This window comes from Centruroides sculpturatus, unplaced genomic scaffold, assembly GCF_000671375.1.
Source record: "Centruroides sculpturatus isolate CEXI.00-Female unplaced genomic scaffold, Cexi_2.0 scaffold621, whole genome shotgun sequence".
Classification (NCBI taxonomy): Eukaryota; Metazoa; Arthropoda; class Arachnida; order Scorpiones; family Buthidae; genus Centruroides; species Centruroides sculpturatus.
Genome location: NW_019384795.1, coordinates 306,661 through 333,348, shown reverse-complemented (window position 1 = coordinate 333,348; position 26,688 = coordinate 306,661). Strand labels below are relative to the sequence as shown.

The 26,688-nt window shown below is 31.5% G+C and overlaps 1 protein-coding gene across 1 annotated transcript in view; it reads left to right on the top strand.

Annotated features, from left to right (window-relative positions):
- LOC111629387 (protein CBFA2T1-like) overlaps nt 1-26,688 on the top strand; it is an 80,557-nt gene that overhangs the window by 40,652 nt on the left and 13,217 nt on the right. The window contains exons 3-15 of the mRNA XM_023373282.1: nt 4,092-4,211; nt 4,560-4,795; nt 5,030-5,119; nt 5,204-5,391; nt 7,595-7,836; nt 9,587-9,651; nt 14,454-14,661; nt 15,010-15,245; nt 15,480-15,569; nt 15,654-15,841; nt 18,045-18,286; nt 19,590-19,654; nt 24,744-24,954. Coding sequence (XP_023229050.1) covers nt 4,092-4,211; nt 4,560-4,795; nt 5,030-5,119; nt 5,204-5,391; nt 7,595-7,836; nt 9,587-9,651; nt 14,454-14,661; nt 15,010-15,245; nt 15,480-15,569; nt 15,654-15,841; nt 18,045-18,286; nt 19,590-19,654; nt 24,744-24,954 — 2,181 coding nt within the window. The remainder of the gene's footprint in view (nt 1-4,091; nt 4,212-4,559; nt 4,796-5,029; nt 5,120-5,203; nt 5,392-7,594; nt 7,837-9,586; nt 9,652-14,453; nt 14,662-15,009; nt 15,246-15,479; nt 15,570-15,653; nt 15,842-18,044; nt 18,287-19,589; nt 19,655-24,743; nt 24,955-26,688) is intronic.

The following is a 26,688-nucleotide window of genomic DNA, read 5'->3' as shown; positions in this document are numbered from 1 at the left end:
GTCGATTACGAATATTTAAATCCCGTCGAGGAATTCCGGCTATAAATCGGCGGGAATAAAATCGATATAGGTTTTTAGCGTAGGCAGACGGGCAAATATTTACGGGAGAGGCCATCTCTTTTACGCTATTAAGAAGGGGAGGCAAGGGCGGCCCGCGTAAACTGATTTGTCTTCCGTCGGGCAAACAAACGAACAGATGGCGAGTAGACCAAAACGCGTCCGTTGGACAACCGAAGGTTCCAGATGTCGACGGCCACGTGACGGTGAAACATCGCACTCTCATCCGACAACAGAAAGAAAACGAATTGGGAGAAGAGAATAGAGGGGGGACCACTCTCTTTTTTCCCCTCCGAGTGACGGGTACGGCAGCGTTGCCAGTCCGTGTCGTAGTAGAGAACGTTGGAAACTTAGCGTCGCTGTCATTTATTCATCAGGCACCGGCGGACTTTTGCATGCATAGCAGCTGGCATACTTCCATCGAAACGCAGCAGATGGTAAAGTGTTGCCATCGGTGCCGTGTCGCCGGTACCCGATTCCAATAATCCTAAACGTGCCCACTCGACAATAATACATCTCCGACTGGTACACTCCGGATCCCTACCCACTCGCCAATTACCGTCGAGCGATACCTTCTCCCGAAAATACCTGGCGTTTTAAAGGCAGGAGAGAAGACGTTACGCGGCTTCTGGGGGAGGGGAGGGAAAAAAGTCAGAAAATAACCTACCTAACTCCCCGATAATTTATCCATTATTCACAGTCGTGTCGTTCAGGTGAGTAAATTATTCAGGACGGTGACCCTCCCTTAATGAGTTTTCCATCTCCGCAAATTCGAAAAGGCATTTCAATTTTCTAGATTTGTAATTGTCAGATGGTACCATATGCCATAATCTGCATACGGTGTAAATCACAATTTGAAACATCTGACATCTTACCGAGATTTATGTCCGAAACGGTGGAAATAATAATAATAATAATAATTTTCGCCAACCGGTTTAAAAAAGCTGTCTTTTTGCACTTTTAATATCCTATATTTATTTTTTTCTTGTAAGTTTGTTCCGCCTTTGCCCTCTAATTAACGTACACGGTTTCCAAACGGCATTTGGACCACTCACGCCTCCATTAACATATAATGTGGGTTGTGCCCCCTTCTTTTATCTGTTAGCGATTCGAACCACCCGGTAGATGGGCACCGGAGGTTCGAATCTCGTTTGGAAAAGGAAATGGCCAGTCTCCGGCGGGGACCGGCATCCGATCATCCTTCTAATTAATCGAGGGGTGCCAGGCGGGGGACGAAAAAGAGGCGAAAATGGCCGAGTGGAAGCGCGACGAGGGGCGAAGTTGTCGGTCCGAGACGATTTTGCTCGGGTCGTTATATCTGTGGGAACTTATGACGCCCAGAACAGGCTGTCTAACAAGCGAACGGGGGAGGGCGATTGATTAGATCTTGCAAGTAATCCATATCCTATTTCTCTCTTTCTATTTCCTCTGCCGTCTGCTCCGGTCACACAGCACCATTGACAAACGACCGTCTCCGGCACGTAAAACGGTATTTTTAAGAATGCCATGAATATTTACGGCCGGCCAAGCAGCCCTTCTTACTCGACTCCCGACTTTCTACCGAAAAAAGGAGGGCGCGCAACTCCGTCCGACTTTCGTCGCCGGTCCGGCCCCAGTTCCCCGGGCGTCGTTTCGCGCCTTTTTTTCGGTGGCGCGCGCGGACCGACCCGTAACGGTTCCCTTCCGTTGCTTGGTTACCGGCCCGACCAAACACTACTCTTGCTCGATACGTCACGTGACCGACGCACCATCAAAATTAATGACATCGATTACATGGTTAATTTCTTCGCGATTTCTTTTCCTAACGATGTCTCGTTGCCAATGAAGCCGATAAAACGATTACCTGTTTTATTCGTTTTTTTCCCTCCTTCTTAATTCGTACAAATTTATTTACAAAGGGGGCTTAAGACCAACGCGATTACTCTGGGAAACGATCGAATTTTCTCGTTAAAACCGGCGTCCTTCCACCCCTTTGGCCTCCCCGACCGCGGACGTTTTTGCCACTCGGTGGGGTTGCCCGCGGGCCAAGCCACCCTTATGGGCTGCCGCCGCCCCCGCGAATTAAGGAAAAAAAAAGAGGCGCGCCTCGTGGGGTGTGGGAGTCGGTGGCAGAGGGAGCAGTTAGTAGACGCTCCCCGCCGAGATAGTTAGGAAAAGCAAGTGGAGGTAATGAGCGAGTCGTCGCGGCCCGGCCAGTGTTTGGAGTTGCAAGTCCAATTACCATCTTACCCTTCGGTCTTAATTACCGAAGTTTTCAACAGCAGTACAAATAAAATGGTTCGTTTCTTTCGTAATCTCCTAATGGAAGCGATTTCGCTCGTCTTAACTGCTCCGGGCCAGAATTACTTTCCAAGGATTTTTTCCCTTTATCGAATTCTCTCTCCCTTCCAAAGAGGGAGTCGCTTCTTTCTAGATGCGCTTCTCGCGCTTATTAACGTCGCTTAAATTCCCTTTCTTCGCCGGATAAACTTATAAACTGGCCCACCTACACCTTTATATATATATCCCGGCGGCGCGGCGGCCGGGAGAATTAGCTGATTGGAAACTGGGTTGAAGTCGCGCAGTTACCGGCCGGGGAGTCGGTTCATGGCACATTAACCTCCAAACGTTCCTCGAGACATTTGGCTCAGGTGGAAGAAAATCCTTTTCTGCTTTCTAAATTTGCTCCGTAATATTTCTAAGGCGCTTACGTCCACCTCCTTACACAAAGAACCATTAGCATTCGCATGTTTAACACGCTGCGAATTTCCGACCGGGTCTGCAGTCTACTTATTTAAATCGGCCCGAGTGCAAATTTACGAGCTGGCCTTTTATATTTACCGAATTTTCCCAGTAATTTTCGCGCCGGGCTCGGGTATCTCGCAGTCGTCTTCGGAAACGGCCACCGGCTGGGGTGACTCTCTTCCGACCCGGAAACTCCCCACGCGGGGTGGAGGCCGACCGGTCGTAATAAATTTTAAAATAATTATCGTCGTAATTTGGATTTCTTATCTGTTTAGAGATTGGAAGTTTATTCGGTCTGGTTTTATTTTAATGATTCCGGCGATGGTAAACACTTAGGCGGGAAGGAGCGTGCAGGTGCTAAGCAGCGAATCTGTACCCACAAGGGAATTACATCTTGTCGAGACGTAATATTAATCAAAAGTAAATGTGTTGTGAGAGAAAGAGAAGGGAACGGAGAGAGGGTCCGCTTCTCTGCGGCCTGGCATGCGATTAAACACCCGCCCGCCACCCTCTAAATTTGGTTAAACGGCGCACTTCTTCGCTCCCCTTTCCGCGAGCCACGCGATATTTTAAGGAAAGTCGAAGGTCGCTCGGGCCTACCGGTGCCACCGACCGAACGTGTTTCGTCGGGGGTGTAAGAGATGAAATACTAGAAACGGAAGAAATCGTATGTTCCCTCCCGCAAATAGACGAACGAAACGAAGGTCGGTCGAGCGTGTGACGAAACAAATACAATATTCGGATACTAAACAATACGGACGAAATTTTGAATCTCTAGGGACAAGAAAGTAATTGCAGTGTTTCGGCTTAAGGTAGGCCCAAATTAAACCGCCTTAAAAGTTGCTAGAAATTCATCGGGCTGTAATGTGAAAAGGTAAACGATGCTCTATAGCTTATTGTGACATTGGGGAAAACGATTAGGAGATTTAGCGGTATAAGAGAGAGTATAAGAGCGGTATAAGAGAGGTAAAAGTCCCGCTAGGAAAAAAACTCCCGAGAAAAATATTGTTTTTTAATCTTTCGCCACGCTCCAGAAATAAGTAACGATATTTAGCCAGCCCGACGGAGGTAGGGACGTTGACAGTCGGCGATTAACCGAGTTACGTGACGAGAGAAGAATTGTCGGTCACGTGACCCGAGCGGCCCTTCCGGTGGAACCCTTTCTTAACCGCATTTTACGCATGTACTGCACGTAAGAAGGTTTGGGACGTGGACGTTTTGAAAATGCGTCTTAATCCGGGGCGGAATTAAAATTTTACGTTTTAGGTGGCAGACGGCCGCTAAGTGCGTAACTAATTTTACTTTTGCAGATTATTCGGACGGCGTAAGAATGCCAGATTCGCCGGATTGCAATGTCAAACCAGCACCGGTATCGACTTCGGCCAGTATGGCGTCGTCGGTGACTAATCACAAGATGACCAACGTCCAAGGTAGGAGGACGTCGCTTCTTTGGACCGTCGTTTAATGTTGTTCGCTTAATTATTAATTAGCATAAATTGTCTAAAAATTTAATTAAGACGGAGGTTAATTAAATCTCGATTCACACTAACGATTAACTAAAAGGGTAGGCGTACGTTAAACCCGGTTTTCATAAATTAACTTAATTTGGCAGAGATAAACGAAGGTCGAGTTAAAACTAAAATTTACCGTTGCGCGTGGTGGTAAAATTACCGCATTGGTAGGTTATACCCAATTTTCTTTGTAAGAAAAAAAGAAAGCATTTGTAAGGGAGTTGGGAAAAGTATGCGGAAGAATAAGTTTGGCTATTGTTCTTTCAGGTATGAATGGAACTCATTCTCCGCACACGACGTCGTCGACGGAGACCCCATCTCCACCGGCTACAAGCCAACCAAATATGTCAACCAACTCCATACCTACAGCCGAGTTGCCGCTCGGTTGCACTATCCGTCAGCTGGGAAAGTTGAAACGGTTCCTAACAACACTCCAACAGTTCGGAAGTGACATATCACCAGATGTTGGAGAGAGAGTGCACAATCTCATATTGGGGCTTGTGGTGAGTGCTTTTCTCTCGCCTTTTCCTTCTTATTCTTTTCTGCTTACTAATGCTCCCTTAATTACACGTTCCGACTAGTTAATATTTCCTATTATCTTAATTTGAAATCCGAATCGTTCTACAAATATTTTAAATATCCGAAAACTCGATTTAAACGTATTTCGCGTATTAGAGGATGCGACAGAGTCGAGTCCCTAGCGTAAATCCCCGATTAAGGAAAAAAATCTGTTACAGAGTTCGTCACTGACAATAGAAGAATTTCATCAAAAAGTGCAAGACGTGACTAACTACCCGCTGAGACCCTTCGTGGTACCTTTCCTAAAGGTAATTTTCGGCTTAACGACACTTTGGAGAGCGCGCGTAATGGCGAGAACGAACTTGACCGTGTCTTATTTCTAAAATCTGCAGTCTCACTTACCTTTGCTTCAAACCGAACTGATTCATTTTGCTCGACTGGCCAAACAAACACCTCAGCAATATCTCCGTCAACACGAGCAACTAGTCATCGATTCCACTCTTCATAACGGAGGAGAACCATTCGAAATTTTTCAAGCGGATACCAAGGAAAACGGAAAACGAAGAACACCACCCGACACGTGAGTTCTTTTCCTACGTCTAAATATATATAAATTCAAAATTAATATTCAAAACCCGTTGTACCCACCATTTGAGTTGTAATTAATTCATCCTTACCAATCTAATGTTTTAAAAAATGGAATACTTCGACGTATTTATAAATATTTTCCGAGATAAACGATTAATAAACTTGTTCCTGCAAGATAAATACCGGACACGAAATAAGATATAAAAATCAATTGTGTTGTTAAAGTACACAATTTCCCAAATCCTTTAATTTCTCCTCCCTTCCACTCCAGACAGAATATGTGGAAAAAATTAAGGGATTTCCATATAATTTCTTTTCCATGTTTTATTTACCACTGGTAGAAATTTTTGAAAACATATTTATTCCCTTTTTTCCTTAGCATTTATCTGAATGAAAATAAGTTTGAATGTTTTATTAAATATATCTAAAATGGAATCAATTGTTGCAAAAGTTTGTAATCTTTAATGGAATCATGCCAAAGATGGAGAAGGATGAGAGGAGGAAAAAAAGACAGAAAATTGCTACAAGTGGTATATATATTTTCTTAAAAGATTTGGTTTGTGTTACATTTATGTAATTTTTAAATGTTTTTTGAGTCTGGGACATGTGGATGTGGGAGATAAAGTTTAACCTTGGCAGATTTGTGGAAGTGGTGAAGGACAAATGGATTGAAAGCTTATCTCTCTTCCTATCTAAGTCATATTAAAAATTTGGGGATCTAACTGTGTTTTTTTATAACATTTGTGCTTTAGCCATTTAATTTACTTTTGCCCTTTATTAATAGTTTTTTCTGATTTTTTAATGTAAACTTATATTAAATCTTTTAATTTTTATATTCAGAGTAATGATTATTAATATTAATTATAAATTAATTTTATGCTAAGGTAAAATTTATTTATATGCAAAAAATATAAAATAGAATAATTCTCTGTACTCTCTAAATTGCACATCTGTTTTTCAATAAACAGATGTGTGCATCCGTTGTTCGCTTTCTGGAAACGCTTATTGTCGTATTTTGGAACGATGAATATTTTATCCCAATGCATAACGTATCTGTTCTTTAAAAATTTACCGAATTTACTTATTTGAGGCAGAATGCCATTCCGCTGCCAGCATTCTGATCCGTCGCCCCTCTCCGGGTCACCCCGCGTGGTGCGACGGATGACGTTACCGGCTAAGTTAAACGGGAAGAGTTTCTCTTTTTATGTAAGTTTTCCTACTGGATTTACTCCAGAAGTTTTTCTGACAGGTTGTTAATCTAACAATATTCAGTAAAAGAATGATGCTAATACAAGACAAAAATTTCCAGGTGCCCTAAGTCATCTGGCCTGTATCACCTTGAAAAGGACTGGTTATTTTATGTGCTCTTTCTTTGTGGGGGTAACGTTTGTTACATTTGGTAGCAACAACATTCATGCAATTAAGTTAATGCACTGCAGTTGGAATATTTGAACATTACAGGCAATTTAGAAAATTTACAGGTTCTATACAGACAGGATACATCAAAACAAACTAAACATTATGTATGGAACTTTCACTTGTTTTAAGCTTTTTAGATTTACCGTGTATTTAAATTGTTGGAGAGAAATTGGAAGAATACTTTTTTCTTTTTTTACTTTTTTATTTCACACTGATCCAGTTATTGTTGCATGGCTAAAGCATCTACTCCGAGTAATCTGTCATTTCTTGAAGAACAAAATGTTTGATGCTTTTTCTCTGGCAGAATTCCAATTACTTTCTCCCAAAGCTTGCCACAAATTTTTAGGTGACTGCTATTTTGTATTTTCCACATCATTATTCATACATGCCAAAATTTGTTTACATGATATTAAAATTGAGGAAAGTATAAAATTTTAAATTATTGAACAGATGGTAATAAGTGCCATTTAACAAGTGTAAGATCTACTTAATGGAAATGTCTAATTAAACTTTGTTAGCATTTCTATAATCGCAAAGAGAAAAACGGCCAATACAAAAGACGTCGAGCGTGAAATGTCGCGGGCCGGGGTTCCACGTTATTGTTTTTTCGATCGGAGGACTTTACTGTGAGAAACATTCGGCCACTTATTTTAATGATTTCTTCAAACTATGATTATTAATGTGTTTCAATAATTTAATATTTTTCTTTTGCAAAGTCTCAATTAAAAATTGTGATCGTTTCTTTATCCAAGACAATTTTTTTTTTTATCAAACAGGCGGAGTCGTGAGAATGGCTACTCGGACGGTGGAGGAGACGGACCGCCTCCAGCCAAGAGACACCAGCCTCTACCCAGTCCAACGCTAGGATCGAGAATGAGTCCTGCAGCCGGTCCCAACCACGGACCAGTTGGAATGAGCTTCCGTTTCGACGACCCGTCCGTCGTGTACAGAGAGAGGGAAAGGGATCGTTACGAACGTTATGAACGTTATGAGCGTGAGTTGTATAGACCATATTATGGTTAGTTTGCACGGTTTCTTTTTCCCCCTTTTTAACATCTGTCAATAATAGGTATATATTAATAATATTTTTCTGAATATTTAAAAAAAATCAAATTTCTGTTATTTTTTGCTTTACTCTCAAGTGTTTCATTTTTTTTTTGTGGTATTTTGTAATTTTTCTTTTTCAATCTACTTTGTATAAGTAATAAATTGTTCATTCAGATTAAAAAGATTAACTGCACTGCATGAATTTCTCTATTTGCACTTACCTTTATTAATTCTATTGTGTGTTTAACTTAATATAAAAGAACATTTTAAATTTATTTTTATAAATATTTAAGATTACATTAATTACTAGTATATATTTAAATTGTTCTGAGTGAAAAATTAAACAAACTATAATAAACAATAGAATTGAATGCATGTAAATTAATACTTTATCAAAATTGTAAGTGTATTAATGTTTAAGATTATTTATAACTAAAAATAAAAAATTTATTAGTAAAATTTTATTTATATAATATCAAAAGTTTAAGTATTTTAATAAAGCCAAATTTTATAGAAAAACAAAATTCAAGCATTAGAAATCATTTATAAATGTATGTGTGTATGTAATATGCATATATATATATACACACACACACACACATCGAACATATATAAAATATATATTATAAATGTATATAACAGAAATTAATGCTAATTTAAAATTCTGTTATATAAATTTTATAAATTTAGATTTTTCATATTTATTATATTTTAGTAGAAGAAAAGCAATGATAAGATTTTAATCATAGAACAAAGTTCACAAAAAAAAAATATTTTAAGACAATAAATTTATATTTTAAACCTTAAAAGTCAAACTTCTGAGAGAAAAATCAATTTATTCCTGTAATATTATGAATATTTAATTTAACTCATTATTTCCTTTATTTTTTTTCTTTTGTTTTAAATATAAACAGATTTATTTTTTCAAAAAAGTAAGAAAAAAATGTATACATTGACAACTAGGAGATTCTTAACATGCATCTTTCTCAAAACATGCAAGTTGTGATGACTAATCTTGCATTGTTCTGCATAATATCGTAAACAATAACTTTGCATTTTGTTCTGTGAGCAATTTGTTCTCATAACCTTAATATTCATTAATTAACTGTTAATTATTATCATTTAATTATATTATAATAATCATTAATATTCAAGTATTTATTCTTGTTCACTTTTACTTTTTTGTACAGAAACATAAATCAGCACGTATCATTATAATATTACGATAAAATACAGTTACTTTTTAATCATTTGACTTGATTATCTCAAAATGTTTTTAATTTTACTATTTTATTTCAAAGAACAGTTCTAAAATATTATCATTACATAATATTTTATTTATTTAAATAATAAAATATTTAAAGATTCTTTAGTCACAATGCTTCAATTATTGAAGCATTGTGACTAATATAGGCATTGTGACATATAGAGAAAGATATATATTACCACCCCTCAAAGCTGTTAAAGCAATGTTCTATTATTACTTATATGCAAATGTTTAGCTACATATATTTGCACATATTGATAAATTATATAATCAAACTAGGAAGACGTACAGTGAATTATCATTTAATTAGGTGAAAAAATTAAATTTTCATTATAAAACTATTAAGACATTATCATATACTCAGTGATTTTCAAATCTTTTATATAATATGGATGTTTCTTTAACATATCATCATTAGATTATGTAAATAATAATATTTGTATTTTTCATATAGGTACTTTACATAGAGACTATAATGAGGAGAGGGATATGGAAGATGAATGGAAAAATATTCACACAGTAAGAATTAATTTGTTAAAATATATTACTTATGTTTTGATATATATTGTGTTAAATACTGTCTTTCTGACATTTATTTTGTTCTTTCTTCATCTTATTTAATTATTTACTGAATAGTAAGATATTTGGAAAAAAATATTAAAATAAAGTTTTAAATAAATCAAATTTCTATAAAATTATATCAATTTATTATTTTTTCATAAACAATATTCAAATAAATTAATTTTATAAATATTTATTTAAAAATTTAAATTTTTTAAAAATTTTAAAGAACGAAAAATGTTTATGCTCATTAGAGCAGAGAAAAATATAAAGTAAATGTTTTTTTAAAAGGTAAACCATGAGCTTAATAGTTTCATTAAATCTGATACAATTAAAATGGCGAATCATAAAGCCTGGATGAATCTAGTTTAAGTAAATACTAAACAAATAAATCGTGAAAGAATTTTGATAAAATTCTGAATTTTAATTAAATTCAAAAAACAAAATTGAATAGTTTCTCCAAAGATGGTCAACAATGACCAAAAATCTTCTCGTTAATTAAAATCTGTATAGAGACAAAAGAATTGAGGTAAATTTCGTATTAAGCTCGATAAAACACTTCATTAGTTTAAAAGCAAACATCTTCCATTAATGTAAATTAACCAATATTTAAATGCCTATTTATCATGCGGATGATTTCTTCATTATAAAGATATTATTATAAAATTTTAAAAATTAATACAAAACTTTTATTATATTCGTAATTAAAAATTTCTTGTAATTTGTAACTGTAGTATTGGCCCACTTTTGAGACTATTAATTGATTTTTAGGAAAAAACTAAATTTTCTCAAACTGACTTACAATAATGCAGTATTTATATTTATAAGTTTTTAGATAACACTTCAACTTTAAAACATGCTGTATATTTAATGACTAATTGTAACAATTGGAATTTGGAAATCTTTGCATTGCAAAGCTAGGATTATAAAAGGTGTAGGTTTTTCATCTTACGAATCAGAAAAAAAGGATGATAATTTGCAATTAAACTGTCTCCGTGATTCATTTCTAACTATTTTTTTTTACATATAAATAATAAATGATACATCTATTCATCTATAATGAATTTTTAATTTAAAAGTCACATTGGCAAGATTGATTGTTAATTTATTATATAAAAAAATTATCTTTGGAAACTCATACAATTTATAATTATTAATTTTTTTTCTTACCAAATGTACTAAAATATGAGTTTCAGATCTATTGTATGATTTTTAAATTATAAGTTTTTTTGGTGCATTTTTAATTACATTGTGATCAATATTTTGTATTAGATTAGTAAATTAAAAAAAAATGAGATTTTTACACAAACTTTCTTGAAGTAAACTATAATTAAATTTTGAATGTATGATTAAGACTTTGCTAGTTAATTCTGCAGCTTTTGTGGTAAGAAATAATTTTCATTAGTCAAAATAATTTCTATTGTAATTAATAAACTGTTTACCATGGTGTTTTCAAGACATGTTCTCACATTACAAAACTTTACAGTGTTAGATTACAATTAGCTAACTTCACATATATAAAAGTATAAATGATGATATAAATATATCATCCATTATATAACTGTAATTATCATATTTATTTTTTCTTTTGAGCTTTTAGTTGATTTTGATGATAATTTTCACAAGAAAAGAAATGATTTGAAGAATATACTTAATGAAATAGTATATTAGTTACTGTATGTTTATATATGTATATGCAAACCCAAACCAGTACTGGCAAAAAAACTGGTTTTTGTGAAACCACAATTTTAGCAAAACCTGAAAACTGGTTTAGACCTTGCATAAAATCAGTATCATTGTGTTGATTATTTTTACTTTTAGTTGATGCTTGTGATTTAAGATAATTTTGCATAAATGATGCTCTACCAGAAAATTTCATTATAATGTTACAACTTGTACACTCGGGGCTGTAACAACCCTTAGCTAGACCCCTAGGATTTCAGGTATTTTGGCCCCCTCTGGCACTTCAATCTTCCCTCCCACTACTGTTGACAGCATGATATTGGTACAGTGGGTGCTAGACCACAGTACAGAATGCTACTTCTGTATATTTTTATAAAACAGTATTAATATTTTTTTATGTATCTTCTTGAGCTATGGATTTTCCATTTTCAGGGCACTAGGCACATACCTAGTGTTCCCAACTGTTAAAATGGCCCCTTATGCACATCATCCATCCAGAACATTTTTAAAATAATGCCAAGTATCATTCACATTTAAATTTGAAAATTAAAATTAATGTGAAAACTAGTAAATTAATTAGTGTGAATTAATTTTAAAATGATAAGTTTTTAAATATTGATACTATTTGTTAAATACTTAGATTCCAGCATTTACCAGCTTCAAAGAAATGCTGACCTTTCTGGTAGGAGTAATACATGTTACATATATATTCATGAATCATGGCTAATATTTACTGTGGTGCTTCATTAATTTTAACTATAAAATATTTAGTTATTATTGATTTTAAAAAAATTCAATAACAAAACATTAACGCTACTGAATTTATTAAAAGAAGTGTGAAACCAGTTAGGCATACAACATTCAAAACCAGCTAACTGATTTCAAGAATTTCTGGTTTTTACTATTAATAAATCAAACTACTTTTATTTCAGAAAGCTAACATTTTTTATTAAACAAAAGAAATGTTTTCAGTCAAATATTTGACCATTTTTAGCTTATAAACATTTATTTAACAGTTAAGCATGATATAGAACTATAGCAACATATAGAACATATAAATTATACATATGTATAATATTCCTGTTTCTATTATGTAGAAATTACAATCTTCATTCTCTTAATGGCTTATATATAAGTTCAAATGCTTAATTTTTAAATAAAAATTATTTCAAAAACAAATTCATTTATTGTTTTAATTCTCAAAACATAAATACTTTTTAATTAAACTCCAGAATCAACTTATTTATGAGACAATGTTTTTAATAAAATTTATTTGGACAATTCCAAATTTTATTTTGAATTATTCTATGATTTTCATAAGATTTTCATAAGATTTTCTCACTTAGCATTTTTTTAAAAATTATAATCACAAATCCTAATAAAATTTATTTCAGATTTTTGTTTTTATATAATGTAAATACTTCATTTTCCAAAACAGAATTAAAATTACTTAATAAGTTAATTATTCAATTTTGTTTTTTTTTTTTTTGTTAATGATCCAATGCAATATAGTTTTTATTTATAACAGAAATTAAGAATATAAATTCAAGACAATTAGCCAACTTGAAATACTTGACAGGATTGCATCATATTTGTTAAATATAAATTCGCATATCAGCATGTTTCAAAAACTGCAGGTGCATATAATATAGAATTCACTTATTAAAAGATTAAGCAATAAATTTATGAAAAATTGGATTATTAGTAAACCGAAAATCAAATAGGCGTTAGGCATTTAAACCGACTCTATTATTAATTGATTAAAACCTTTTGAACAAACATATTTTTGCACATAAAGAACTATATTATTATTTCACAACTGTCAAATAAATTCAAAACAGCAGACTAATTTTAATGATTGGTGTTTAAATTTTTCTTTTCACATTATCAGAATTATAATTTNTTTAAATCGGCCCGAGTGCAAATTTACGAGCTGGCCTTTTATATTTACCGAATTTTCCCAGTAATTTTCGCGCCGGGCTCGGGTATCTCGCAGTCGTCTTCGGAAACGGCCACCGGCTGGGGTGACTCTCTTCCGACCCGGAAACTCCCCACGCGGGGTGGAGGCCGACCGGTCGTAATAAATTTTAAAATAATTATCGTCGTAATTTGGATTTCTTATCTGTTTAGAGATTGGAAGTTTATTCGGTCTGGTTTTATTTTAATGATTCCGGCGATGGTAAACACTTAGGCGGGAAGGAGCGTGCAGGTGCTAAGCAGCGAATCTGTACCCACAAGGGAATTACATCTTGTCGAGACGTAATATTAATCAAAAGTAAATGTGTTGTGAGAGAAAGAGAAGGGAACGGAGAGAGGGTCCGCTTCTCTGCGGCCTGGCATGCGATTAAACACCCGCCCGCCACCCTCTAAATTTGGTTAAACGGCGCACTTCTTCGCTCCCCTTTCCGCGAGCCACGCGATATTTTAAGGAAAGTCGAAGGTCGCTCGGGCCTACCGGTGCCACCGACCGAACGTGTTTCGTCGGGGGTGTAAGAGATGAAATACTAGAAACGGAAGAAATCGTATGTTCCCTCCCGCAAATAGACGAACGAAACGAAGGTCGGTCGAGCGTGTGACGAAACAAATACAATATTCGGATACTAAACAATACGGACGAAATTTTGAATCTCTAGGGACAAGAAAGTAATTGCAGTGTTTCGGCTTAAGGTAGGCCCAAATTAAACCGCCTTAAAAGTTGCTAGAAATTCATCGGGCTGTAATGTGAAAAGGTAAACGATGCTCTATAGCTTATTGTGACATTGGGGAAAACGATTAGGAGATTTAGCGGTATAAGAGAGAGTATAAGAGCGGTATAAGAGAGGTAAAAGTCCCGCTAGGAAAAAAACTCCCGAGAAAAATATTGTTTTTTAATCTTTCGCCACGCTCCAGAAATAAGTAACGATATTTAGCCAGCCCGACGGAGGTAGGGACGTTGACAGTCGGCGATTAACCGAGTTACGTGACGAGAGAAGAATTGTCGGTCACGTGACCCGAGCGGCCCTTCCGGTGGAACCCTTTCTTAACCGCATTTTACGCATGTACTGCACGTAAGAAGGTTTGGGACGTGGACGTTTTGAAAATGCGTCTTAATCCGGGGCGGAATTAAAATTTTACGTTTTAGGTGGCAGACGGCCGCTAAGTGCGTAACTAATTTTACTTTTGCAGATTATTCGGACGGCGTAAGAATGCCAGATTCGCCGGATTGCAATGTCAAACCAGCACCGGTATCGACTTCGGCCAGTATGGCGTCGTCGGTGACTAATCACAAGATGACCAACGTCCAAGGTAGGAGGACGTCGCTTCTTTGGACCGTCGTTTAATGTTGTTCGCTTAATTATTAATTAGCATAAATTGTCTAAAAATTTAATTAAGACGGAGGTTAATTAAATCTCGATTCACACTAACGATTAACTAAAAGGGTAGGCGTACGTTAAACCCGGTTTTCATAAATTAACTTAATTTGGCAGAGATAAACGAAGGTCGAGTTAAAACTAAAATTTACCGTTGCGCGTGGTGGTAAAATTACCGCATTGGTAGGTTATACCCAATTTTCTTTGTAAGAAAAAAAGAAAGCATTTGTAAGGGAGTTGGGAAAAGTATGCGGAAGAATAAGTTTGGCTATTGTTCTTTCAGGTATGAATGGAACTCATTCTCCGCACACGACGTCGTCGACGGAGACCCCATCTCCACCGGCTACAAGCCAACCAAATATGTCAACCAACTCCATACCTACAGCCGAGTTGCCGCTCGGTTGCACTATCCGTCAGCTGGGAAAGTTGAAACGGTTCCTAACAACACTCCAACAGTTCGGAAGTGACATATCACCAGATGTTGGAGAGAGAGTGCACAATCTCATATTGGGGCTTGTGGTGAGTGCTTTTCTCTCGCCTTTTCCTTCTTATTCTTTTCTGCTTACTAATGCTCCCTTAATTACACGTTCCGACTAGTTAATATTTCCTATTATCTTAATTTGAAATCCGAATCGTTCTACAAATATTTTAAATATCCGAAAACTCGATTTAAACGTATTTCGCGTATTAGAGGATGCGACAGAGTCGAGTCCCTAGCGTAAATCCCCGATTAAGGAAAAAAATCTGTTACAGAGTTCGTCACTGACAATAGAAGAATTTCATCAAAAAGTGCAAGACGTGACTAACTACCCGCTGAGACCCTTCGTGGTACCTTTCCTAAAGGTAATTTTCGGCTTAACGACACTTTGGAGAGCGCGCGTAATGGCGAGAACGAACTTGACCGTGTCTTATTTCTAAAATCTGCAGTCTCACTTACCTTTGCTTCAAACCGAACTGATTCATTTTGCTCGACTGGCCAAACAAACACCTCAGCAATATCTCCGTCAACACGAGCAACTAGTCATCGATTCCACTCTTCATAACGGAGGAGAACCATTCGAAATTTTTCAAGCGGATACCAAGGAAAACGGAAAACGAAGAACACCACCCGACACGTGAGTTCTTTTCCTACGTCTAAATATATATAAATTCAAAATTAATATTCAAAACCCGTTGTACCCACCATTTGAGTTGTAATTAATTCATCCTTACCAATCTAATGTTTTAAAAAATGGAATACTTCGACGTATTTATAAATATTTTCCGAGATAAACGATTAATAAACTTGTTCCTGCAAGATAAATACCGGACACGAAATAAGATATAAAAATCAATTGTGTTGTTAAAGTACACAATTTCCCAAATCCTTTAATTTCTCCTCCCTTCCACTCCAGACAGAATATGTGGAAAAAATTAAGGGATTTCCATATAATTTCTTTTCCATGTTTTATTTACCACTGGTAGAAATTTTTGAAAACATATTTATTCCCTTTTTTCCTTAGCATTTATCTGAATGAAAATAAGTTTGAATGTTTTATTAAATATATCTAAAATGGAATCAATTGTTGCAAAAGTTTGTAATCTTTAATGGAATCATGCCAAAGATGGAGAAGGATGAGAGGAGGAAAAAAAGACAGAAAATTGCTACAAGTGGTATATATATTTTCTTAAAAGATTTGGTTTGTGTTACATTTATGTAATTTTTAAATGTTTTTTGAGTCTGGGACATGTGGATGTGGGAGATAAAGTTTAACCTTGGCAGATTTGTGGAAGTGGTGAAGGACAAATGGATTGAAAGCTTATCTCTCTTCCTATCTAAGTCATATTAAAAATTTGGGGATCTAACTGTGTTTTTTTATAACATTTGTGCTTTAGCCATTTAATTTACTTTTGCCCTTTATTAATAGTTTTTTCTGATTTTTTAATGTAAACTTATATTAAATCTTTTAATTTTTATATTCAGAGTAATGATTATTAATATTAATTATAAATTAATTTTATGCTAAGGTAAAATTTATTTATATGCAAAAAATATAAAATAGAATAATTCTCTGTACTCTCTAAATTGCACATCTGTTTTTCAATAAACAGATGTGTGCATCCGTTGTTCGCTTTCTGGAAACGCTTATTGTCGTATTTTGGAACGATGAATATTTTATCCCAATGCATAACGTATCTGTTCTTTAAAAATTTACCGAATTTACTTATTTGAGGCAGAATGCCATTCCGCTGCCAGCATTCTGATCCGTCGCCCCTCTCCGGGTCACCCCGCGTGGTGCGACGGATGACGTTACCGGCTAAGTTAAACGGGAAGAGTTTCTCTTTTTATGTAAGTTTTCCTACTGGATTTACTCCAGAAGTTTTTCTGACAGGTTGTTAATCTAACAATATTCAGTAAAAGAATGATGCTAATACAAGACAAAAATTTCCAGGTGCCCTAAGTCATCTGGCCTGTATCACCTTGAAAAGGACTGGTTATTTTATGTGCTCTTTCTTTGTGGGGGTAACGTTTGTTACATTTGGTAGCAACAACATTCATGCAATTAAGTTAATGCACTGCAGTTGGAATATTTGAACATTACAGGCAATTTAGAAAATTTACAGGTTCTATACAGACAGGATACATCAAAACAAACTAAACATTATGTATGGAACTTTCACTTGTTTTAAGCTTTTTAGATTTACCGTGTATTTAAATTGTTGGAGAGAAATTGGAAGAATACTTTTTTCTTTTTTTACTTTTTTATTTCACACTGATCCAGTTATTGTTGCATGGCTAAAGCATCTACTCCGAGTAATCTGTCATTTCTTGAAGAACAAAATGTTTGATGCTTTTTCTCTGGCAGAATTCCAATTACTTTCTCCCAAAGCTTGCCACAAATTTTTAGGTGACTGCTATTTTGTATTTTCCACATCATTATTCATACATGCCAAAATTTGTTTACATGATATTAAAATTGAGGAAAGTATAAAATTTTAAATTATTGAACAGATGGTAATAAGTGCCATTTAACAAGTGTAAGATCTACTTAATGGAAATGTCTAATTAAACTTTGTTAGCATTTCTATAATCGCAAAGAGAAAAACGGCCAATACAAAAGACGTCGAGCGTGAAATGTCGCGGGCCGGGGTTCCACGTTATTGTTTTTTCGATCGGAGGACTTTACTGTGAGAAACATTCGGCCACTTATTTTAATGATTTCTTCAAACTATGATTATTAATGTGTTTCAATAATTTAATATTTTTCTTTTGCAAAGTCTCAATTAAAAATTGTGATCGTTTCTTTATCCAAGACAATTTTTTTTTTTATCAAACAGGCGGAGTCGTGAGAATGGCTACTCGGACGGTGGAGGAGACGGACCGCCTCCAGCCAAGAGACACCAGCCTCTACCCAGTCCAACGCTAGGATCGAGAATGAGTCCTGCAGCCGGTCCCAACCACGGACCAGTTGGAATGAGCTTCCGTTTCGACGACCCGTCCGTCGTGTACAGAGAGAGGGAAAGGGATCGTTACGAACGTTATGAACGTTATGAGCGTGAGTTGTATAGACCATATTATGGTTAGTTTGCACGGTTTCTTTTTCCCCCTTTTTAACATCTGTCAATAATAGGTATATATTAATAATATTTTTCTGAATATTTAAAAAAAATCAAATTTCTGTTATTTTTTGCTTTACTCTCAAGTGTTTCATTTTTTTTTTGTGGTATTTTGTAAATTTTCTTTTTCAATCTACTTTGTATAAGTAATAAATTGTTCATTCAGATTAAAAAGATTAACTGCACTGCATGAATTTCTCTATTTGCACTTACCTTTATTAATTCTATTGTGTGTTTAACTTAATATAAAAGAACATTTTAAATTTATTTTTATAAATATTTAAGATTACATTAATTACTAGTATATATTTAAATTGTTCTGAGTGAAAAATTAAACAAACTATAATAAACAATAGAATTGAATGCATGTAAATTAATACTTTATCAAAATTGTAAGTGTATTAATGTTTAAGATTATTTATAACTAAAAATAAAAAATTTATTAGTAAAATTTTATTTATATAATATCAAAAGTTTAAGTATTTTAATAAAGCCAAATTTTATAGAAAAACAAAATTCAAGCATTAGAAATCATTTATAAATGTATGTGTGTATGTAATATGCATATATATATATACACACACACACACACATCGAACATATATAAAATATATATTATAAATGTATATAACAGAAATTAATGCTAATTTAAAATTCTGTTATATAAATTTTATAAATTTAGATTTTTCATATTTATTATATTTTAGTAGAAGAAAAGCAATGATAAGATTTTAATCATAGAACAAAGTTCACAAAAAAAAAATATTTTAAGACAATAAATTTATATTTTAAACCTTAAAAGTCAAACTTCTGAGAGAAAAATCAATTTATTCCTGTAATATTATGAATATTTAATTTAACTCATTATTTCCTTTATTTTTTTTCTTTTGTTTTAAATATAAACAGATTTATTTTTTCAAAAAAGTAAGAAAAAAATGTATACATTGACAACTAGGAGATTCTTAACATGCATCTTTCTCAAAACATGCAAGTTGTGATGACTAATCTTGCATTGTTCTGCATAATATCGTAAACAATAACTTTGCATTTTGTTCTGTGAGCAATTTGTTCTCATAACCTTAATATTCATTAATTAACTGTTAATTATTATCATTTAATTAGGTGAAAAAATTAAATTTTCATTATAAAACTATTAAGACATTATCATATACTCAGTGATTTTCAAATCTTTTATATAATATGGATGTTTCTTTAACATATCATCATTAGATTATGTAAATAATAATATTTGTATTTTTCATATAGGTACTTTACATAGAGACTATAATGAGGAGAGGGATATGGAAGATGAATGGAAAAATATTCACACAGTAAGAATTAATTTGTTAAAATATATTACTTATGTTTTGATATATATTGTGTTAAATACTGTCTTTCTGACATTTATTTTGTTCTTTCTTCATCTTATTTAATTATTTACTGAATAGTAAGATATTTGGAAAAAAATATTAAAATAAAGTTTTAAATAAATCAAATTTCTATAAAATTATATCAATTTATTATTTTTTCATAAACAATATTCAAATAAATTAATTTTATAAATATTTATTTAAAAATTTAAATTTTTTAAAAATTTTAAAGAACGAAAAATGTTTATGCTCATTAGAGCAGAGAAAAATATAAAGTAAATGTTTTTTTAAAAGGTAAACCATGAGCTTAATAGTTTCATTAAATCTGATACAATTAAAATGGCGAATCATAAAGCCTGGATGAATCTAGTTTAAGTAAATACTAAACAAATAAATCGTGAAAGAATTTTGATAAAATTCTGAATTTTAATTAAATTCAAAAAACAAAATTGAATAGTTTCTCCAAAGATGGTCAACAATGACCAAAAATCTTCTCGTTAATTAAAATCTGTATAGAGACAAAAGAATTGAGGTAAATTTCGTATTAAGCTCGATAAAACACTTCATTAGTTTAAAAGCAAACATCTTCCATTAATGTAAATTAACCAATATTTAAATGCCTATTTATCATGCGGATGATTTCTTCATTATAAAGATATTATTATAAAATTTTAAAAATTAATACAAAACTTTTATTATATTCGTAATTAAAAATTTCTTGTAATTTGTAACTGTAGTATTGGCCCACTTTTGAGACTATTAATTGATTTTTAGGAAAAAACTAAATTTTCTCAAACTGACTTACAATAATGCAGTATTTATATTTATAAGTTTTTAGATAACACTTCAACTTTAAAACATGCTGTATATTTAATGACTAATTGTAACAATTGGAATTTGGAAATCTTTGCATTGCAAAGCTAGGATTATAAAAGGTGTAGGTTTTTCATCTTACGAATCAGAAAAAAAGGATGATAATTTGCAATTAAACTGTCTCCGTGATTCATTTCTAACTATTTTTTTTTACATATAAATAATAAATGATACATCTATTCATCTATAATGAATTTTTAATTTAAAAGTCACATTGGCAAGATTGATTGTTAATTTATTATATAAAAAAATTATCTTTGGAAACTCATACAATTTATAATTATTAATTTTTTTTCTTACCAAATGTACTAAAATATGAGTTTCAGATCTATTGTATGATTTTTAAATTATAAGTTTTTTTGGTGCATTTTTAATTACATTGTGATCAATATTTTGTATTAGATTAGTAAATTAAAAAAAAATGAGATTTTTACACAAACTTTCTTGAAGTAAACTATAATTAAATTTTGAATGTATGATTAAGACTTTGCTAGTTAATTCTGCAGCTTTTGTGGTAAGAAATAATTTTCATTAGTCAAAATAATTTCTATTGTAATTAATAAACTGTTTACCATGGTGTTTTCAAGACATGTTCTCACATTACAAAACTTTACAGTGTTAGATTACAATTAGCTAACTTCACATATATAAAAGTATAAATGATGATATAAATATATCATCCATTATATAACTGTAATTATCATATTTATTTTTTCTTTTGAGCTTTTAGTTGATTTTGATGATAATTTTCACAAGAAAAGAAATGATTTGAAGAATATACTTAATGAAATAGTATATTAGTTACTGTATGTTTATATATGTATATGCAAACCCAAACCAGTACTGGCAAAAAAACTGGTTTTTGTGAAACCACAATTTTAGCAAAACCTGAAAACTGGTTTAGACCTTGCATAAAATCAGTATCATTGTGTTGATTATTTTTACTTTTAGTTGATGCTTGTGATTTAAGATAATTTTGCATAAATGATGCTCTACCAGAAAATTTCATTATAATGTTACAACTTGTACACTCGGGGCTGTAACAACCCTTAGCTAGACCCCTAGGATTTCAGGTATTTTGGCCCCCTCTGGCACTTCAATCTTCCCTCCCACTACTGTTGACAGCATGATATTGGTACAGTGGGTGCTAGACCACAGTACAGAATGCTACTTCTGTATATTTTTATAAAACAGTATTAATATTTTTTTATGTATCTTCTTGAGCTATGGATTTTCCATTTTCAGGGCACTAGGCACATACCTAGTGTTCCCAACTGTTAAAATGGCCCCTTATGCACATCATCCATCCAGAACATTTTTAAAATAATGCCAAGTATCATTCACATTTAAATTTGAAAATTAAAATTAATGTGAAAACTAGTAAATTAATTAGTGTGAATTAATTTTAAAATGATAAGTTTTTAAATATTGATACTATTTGTTAAATACTTAGATTCCAGCATTTACCAGCTTCAAAGAAATGCTGACCTTTCTGGTAGGAGTAATACATGTTACATATATATTCATGAATCATGGCTAATATTTACTGTGGTGCTTCATTAATTTTAACTATAAAATATTTAGTTATTATTGATTTTAAAAAAATTCAATAACAAAACATTAACGCTACTGAATTTATTAAAAGAAGTGTGAAACCAGTTAGGCATACAACATTCAAAACCAGCTAACTGATTTCAAGAATTTCTGGTTTTTACTATTAATAAATCAAACTACTTTTATTTCAGAAAGCTAACATTTTTTATTAAACAAAAGAAATGTTTTCAGTCAAATATTTGACCATTTTTAGCTTATAAACATTTATTTAACAGTTAAGCATGATATAGAACTATAGCAACATATAGAACATATAAATTATACATATGTATAATATTCCTGTTTCTATTATGTAGAAATTACAATCTTCATTCTCTTAATGGCTTATATATAAGTTCAAATGCTTAATTTTTAAATAAAAATTATTTCAAAAACAAATTCATTTATTGTTTTAATTCTCAAAACATAAATACTTTTTAATTAAACTCCAGAATCAACTTATTTATGAGACAATGTTTTTAATAAAATTTATTTGGACAATTCCAAATTTTATTTTGAATTATTCTATGATTTTCATAAGATTTTCATAAGATTTTCTCACTTAGCATTTTTTTAAAAATTATAATCACAAATCCTAATAAAATTTATTTCAGATTTTTGTTTTTATATAATGTAAATACTTCATTTTCCAAAACAGAATTAAAATTACTTAATAAGTTAATTATTCAATTTTGTTTTTTTTTTTTTTTGTTAATGATCCAATGCAATATAGTTTTTATTTATAACAGAAATTAAGAATATAAATTCAAGACAATTAGCCAACTTGAAATACTTGACAGGATTGCATCATATTTGTTAAATATAAATTCGCATATCAGCATGTTTCAAAAACTGCAGGTGCATATAATATAGAATTCACTTATTAAAAGATTAAGCAATAAATTTATGAAAAATTGGATTATTAGTAAACCGAAAATCAAATAGACGTTAGGCATTTAAACCGACTCTATTATTAATTGATTAAAACCTTTTGAACAAACATATTTTTGCACATAAAGAACTATATTATTATTTCACAACTGTCAAATAAATTCAAAACAGCAGACTAATTTTAATGATTGGTGTTTAAATTTTTCTTTTCACATTATCAGAATTATAATTTCTGTCTAGACTTATAAAAAAAAAATATTATATAGAATTCATGTAAACATCTAATAGATTTATATAATTATTTATTTTCTTTACAAATTCTTCTATATTACAAAAATTTCTTTTATTTATTTTTTTTGTTTAAATGTTTAAACTCATTATTAATGATTTAAAATAAAATTATATAAAGTAATATATTTAAGACAAAAATATAATTAAATGTAACTTTTTCTTTACTAGTTACCTGAACGGTTTGTTAATATTATATTTATATGAAAAAATATTGAAATTATCTTTGATGTAAGCACTTTCATTAACGTTACATCTTATAAATGGTTTAGCATTTCGTGATGAGTAAATTTATTAATTTTAATATATAGAGGAAGTATCTTTGTCTACTTAATATAAACATGTTTGATGATTGATTAACTATACATAAATATTAAATATATAATTTTAAATCTATAATAATCAGTGAATCAATAAACTATTGCCAATTTTTCTTTGTGCCCATTCAGTTTATAATTGTATTATGTTATTTTATATAAACTTCTAGTCCCATAAAATTTAGAGAAATTCAATGAAAAAAATTGAGATTATAATCAATAAAATTTAATTCTTACAATTTATTTTTGATTTTGAAACTAGTTAATTTCAATTATTCAAATTCTTCTAATTTATAATTTATAAATTACATGCAAATTATAAATTGATAAATTACATTCCATATGAATCTCTAAATTTACAATTTATAAATTATTTTAAATTATTTCTAGCAATGCATAGTTAACATTACAGGTGCTTTTCAAATATAATTTTCAAAATATAGGACAGTATACCATATATATGTAAAATGTATTTTACAAATGTACTTTGCAAAACTTATTCTATAAATCTAATACATGGAATATACTCCATCTGCTACTATAATTCAATAGTTTTTCTTTTTAGATTGCAAATATTATATTTTTTATGCCTCCAAAGGGTTGCTATATCTGCTAAAGCTTTTCTCACTTCTAGTAAGATTGTTCATTTGTTTAAATGTTTTTTATATTCTTCAAAAATTCTCAAATTTCACATTGATAATTAAAATTTATTATTTTAATTACAAAATTACGACTCTGGATTCTTTATTACTGTTATTTCTTAACTAAGTGCCTATTATATAATGCAAACTATTCAACTTGGACAATGTAAGCTCATAATTTTAAACACCAAAGAATTACTTATATGATAAAGTTAGTAAATTTCAACTGTTTATGTGAAGTTTGAAGGGTTTCTGTTGAAGATAAAAGATGCCAAAAATGTTTAGACAAATAAACAATCATTCAATGGTGCTTCTAGAAGTGGAAAAGCTATGTCAATTATTATAAGAAATTACACATAGTCTCTCAGTAAACTACTTTATATCCATTAAATCTTTTTTTTTATAAAATATATGCTAACACTGAAAAAAATTGATGAAATATTTTAGATGCTAAACTGCATTCTGGGCATGGTCGAAAAAACAAAACGAGCCCTGGCCATTCTCCAGCATCGGAGCCAGACGGAAAGACAAGATTACATTTCTTGGGGGAGAAGACATTTGGATGGAATGGACTTTGACATCAAAAAGAGGACAAGTGACATCATGGCTCAGTACAAAACGGCAGAAGAGAGAGTTTGTGAAGTCAGGAGACGAGCAGGTAAAGTGACATTTGAAATTTGGATTTTGATAATATTAGTACATTTAAATTTAAGAGACAAACAAAAAAATAATTATTCAAATTTTTAAAAATATTTTAATCATTATTAATTTAACAAAAGAGCTATGTTTGAATATTTATACACATGTATGTACATATCATTAATAAATCTCTGCTATTATATGAATTAAAACAGATTCTTCTTTTATAATTATAAAAATCCAAATAAAGATTTCATATCAGCAATGTTAATGTTTACTGTTTTCAGTAAATCAAAGTATATTACTGAAAACTGTTCAATATTTTAATTAAAAATAATTTAAAAACAATTTTAAATACAAGTAACCCACTTTCCTGTCAAATGTTATTGCCATGTTAAAAAGTTTTTTTCTCATGCACCAAAATTAAATTTGTAATCTAGAGAACATTCATTTATATATTGAAATCTGTTTAGAAAAATATAAGATTTTGTGTTCAGGAATATTGGATATAGAAAAATTTTAAGTCATATAATACCACACAGCAACTAGAATAATATTTAAAAACTGTCATATGATGTTGAAACATTATAAAATAAGGAATAATGAAAATATTTAAAGCTTAAATTTTAATAATTCTTGTTATATTCATCAATACTGCTTTTAAGTGATAGAAAATAGAAATCACATAAAACAAAATAAAATATATATGTATGTATGTATATATAGGATAGACTAAAGAATTTTTTTACAGATTAAATGCTGTATCAATACTATGGCAATTTATTTGAGGTTAAACCATTTGGTATTACAACAATTAATATTTTGTAATTAAATTTTACATTACAAATGATATATATCTTTGTTAAATGCCAATTTATAAACATAAAATTCTCTAACATTTTAAAGAAGTATAATATTTCATTTGTATTATATTTTAATTAAATATAATATAAACACACTCTTATAATTAAGAATAAAGAGTGCATATAATGTAGTATAATTGATCTTCTAAATTTTCAGTGTATGTAATTAGAATAAATTAAACTGAGAAAAGACATTGCAAAAAGAGAGAAAATTTGAATTTCTGAAAAGAAAGGGAATAAATGAAATATACTGCTAGAGCAAATATACAGTAAATAAAAAAATAATAAAATGTACAATCTAAAAACATTCTGAAATTATACTGTAAGCTTCTGTATTTTGGAAAGAATTCATTATCTTAAGTAATACAAATTGATCAATATAAGTATGTGTAGATAATAAGTATAATACAAGTATGCAGTATAATGGTGTCAAGTAATTTTTGTTGTAAAATAGATTTTAAAATCTTTGAAACTGTGATGCTTCATATCATTATTACTTTATTCTAAGAGTTTATGTTATAGCTACTTATTATCACACACATGATGAATTGACAAAATTGAATTTACTTTCTTTATTCTTTCTTACAATTAGATCAGATTACAACATATTCTGTAACTTTTATGCTCCCTTGTGTTGTTTCTTTTTCTTGTGATGTTAATTCATCAACAACCGATACTTTAATGCAGGGCTGCAAAGTTGGTTAAAAAAACACTCGACTCCGATTCCTGATAATTTTAGTAGGCTGATTCTGACTCCAGCAAAATTAAGTACCAAGTCATTTTATGGGGGCAGAGGCGCTCATAGGGGTTACCCTACTCTGAACTCTGAAAGGAGCCTGGGGTGTTTATCCAAATACTTTTATAGTTAGTATTTTTAATATTTAACTTAC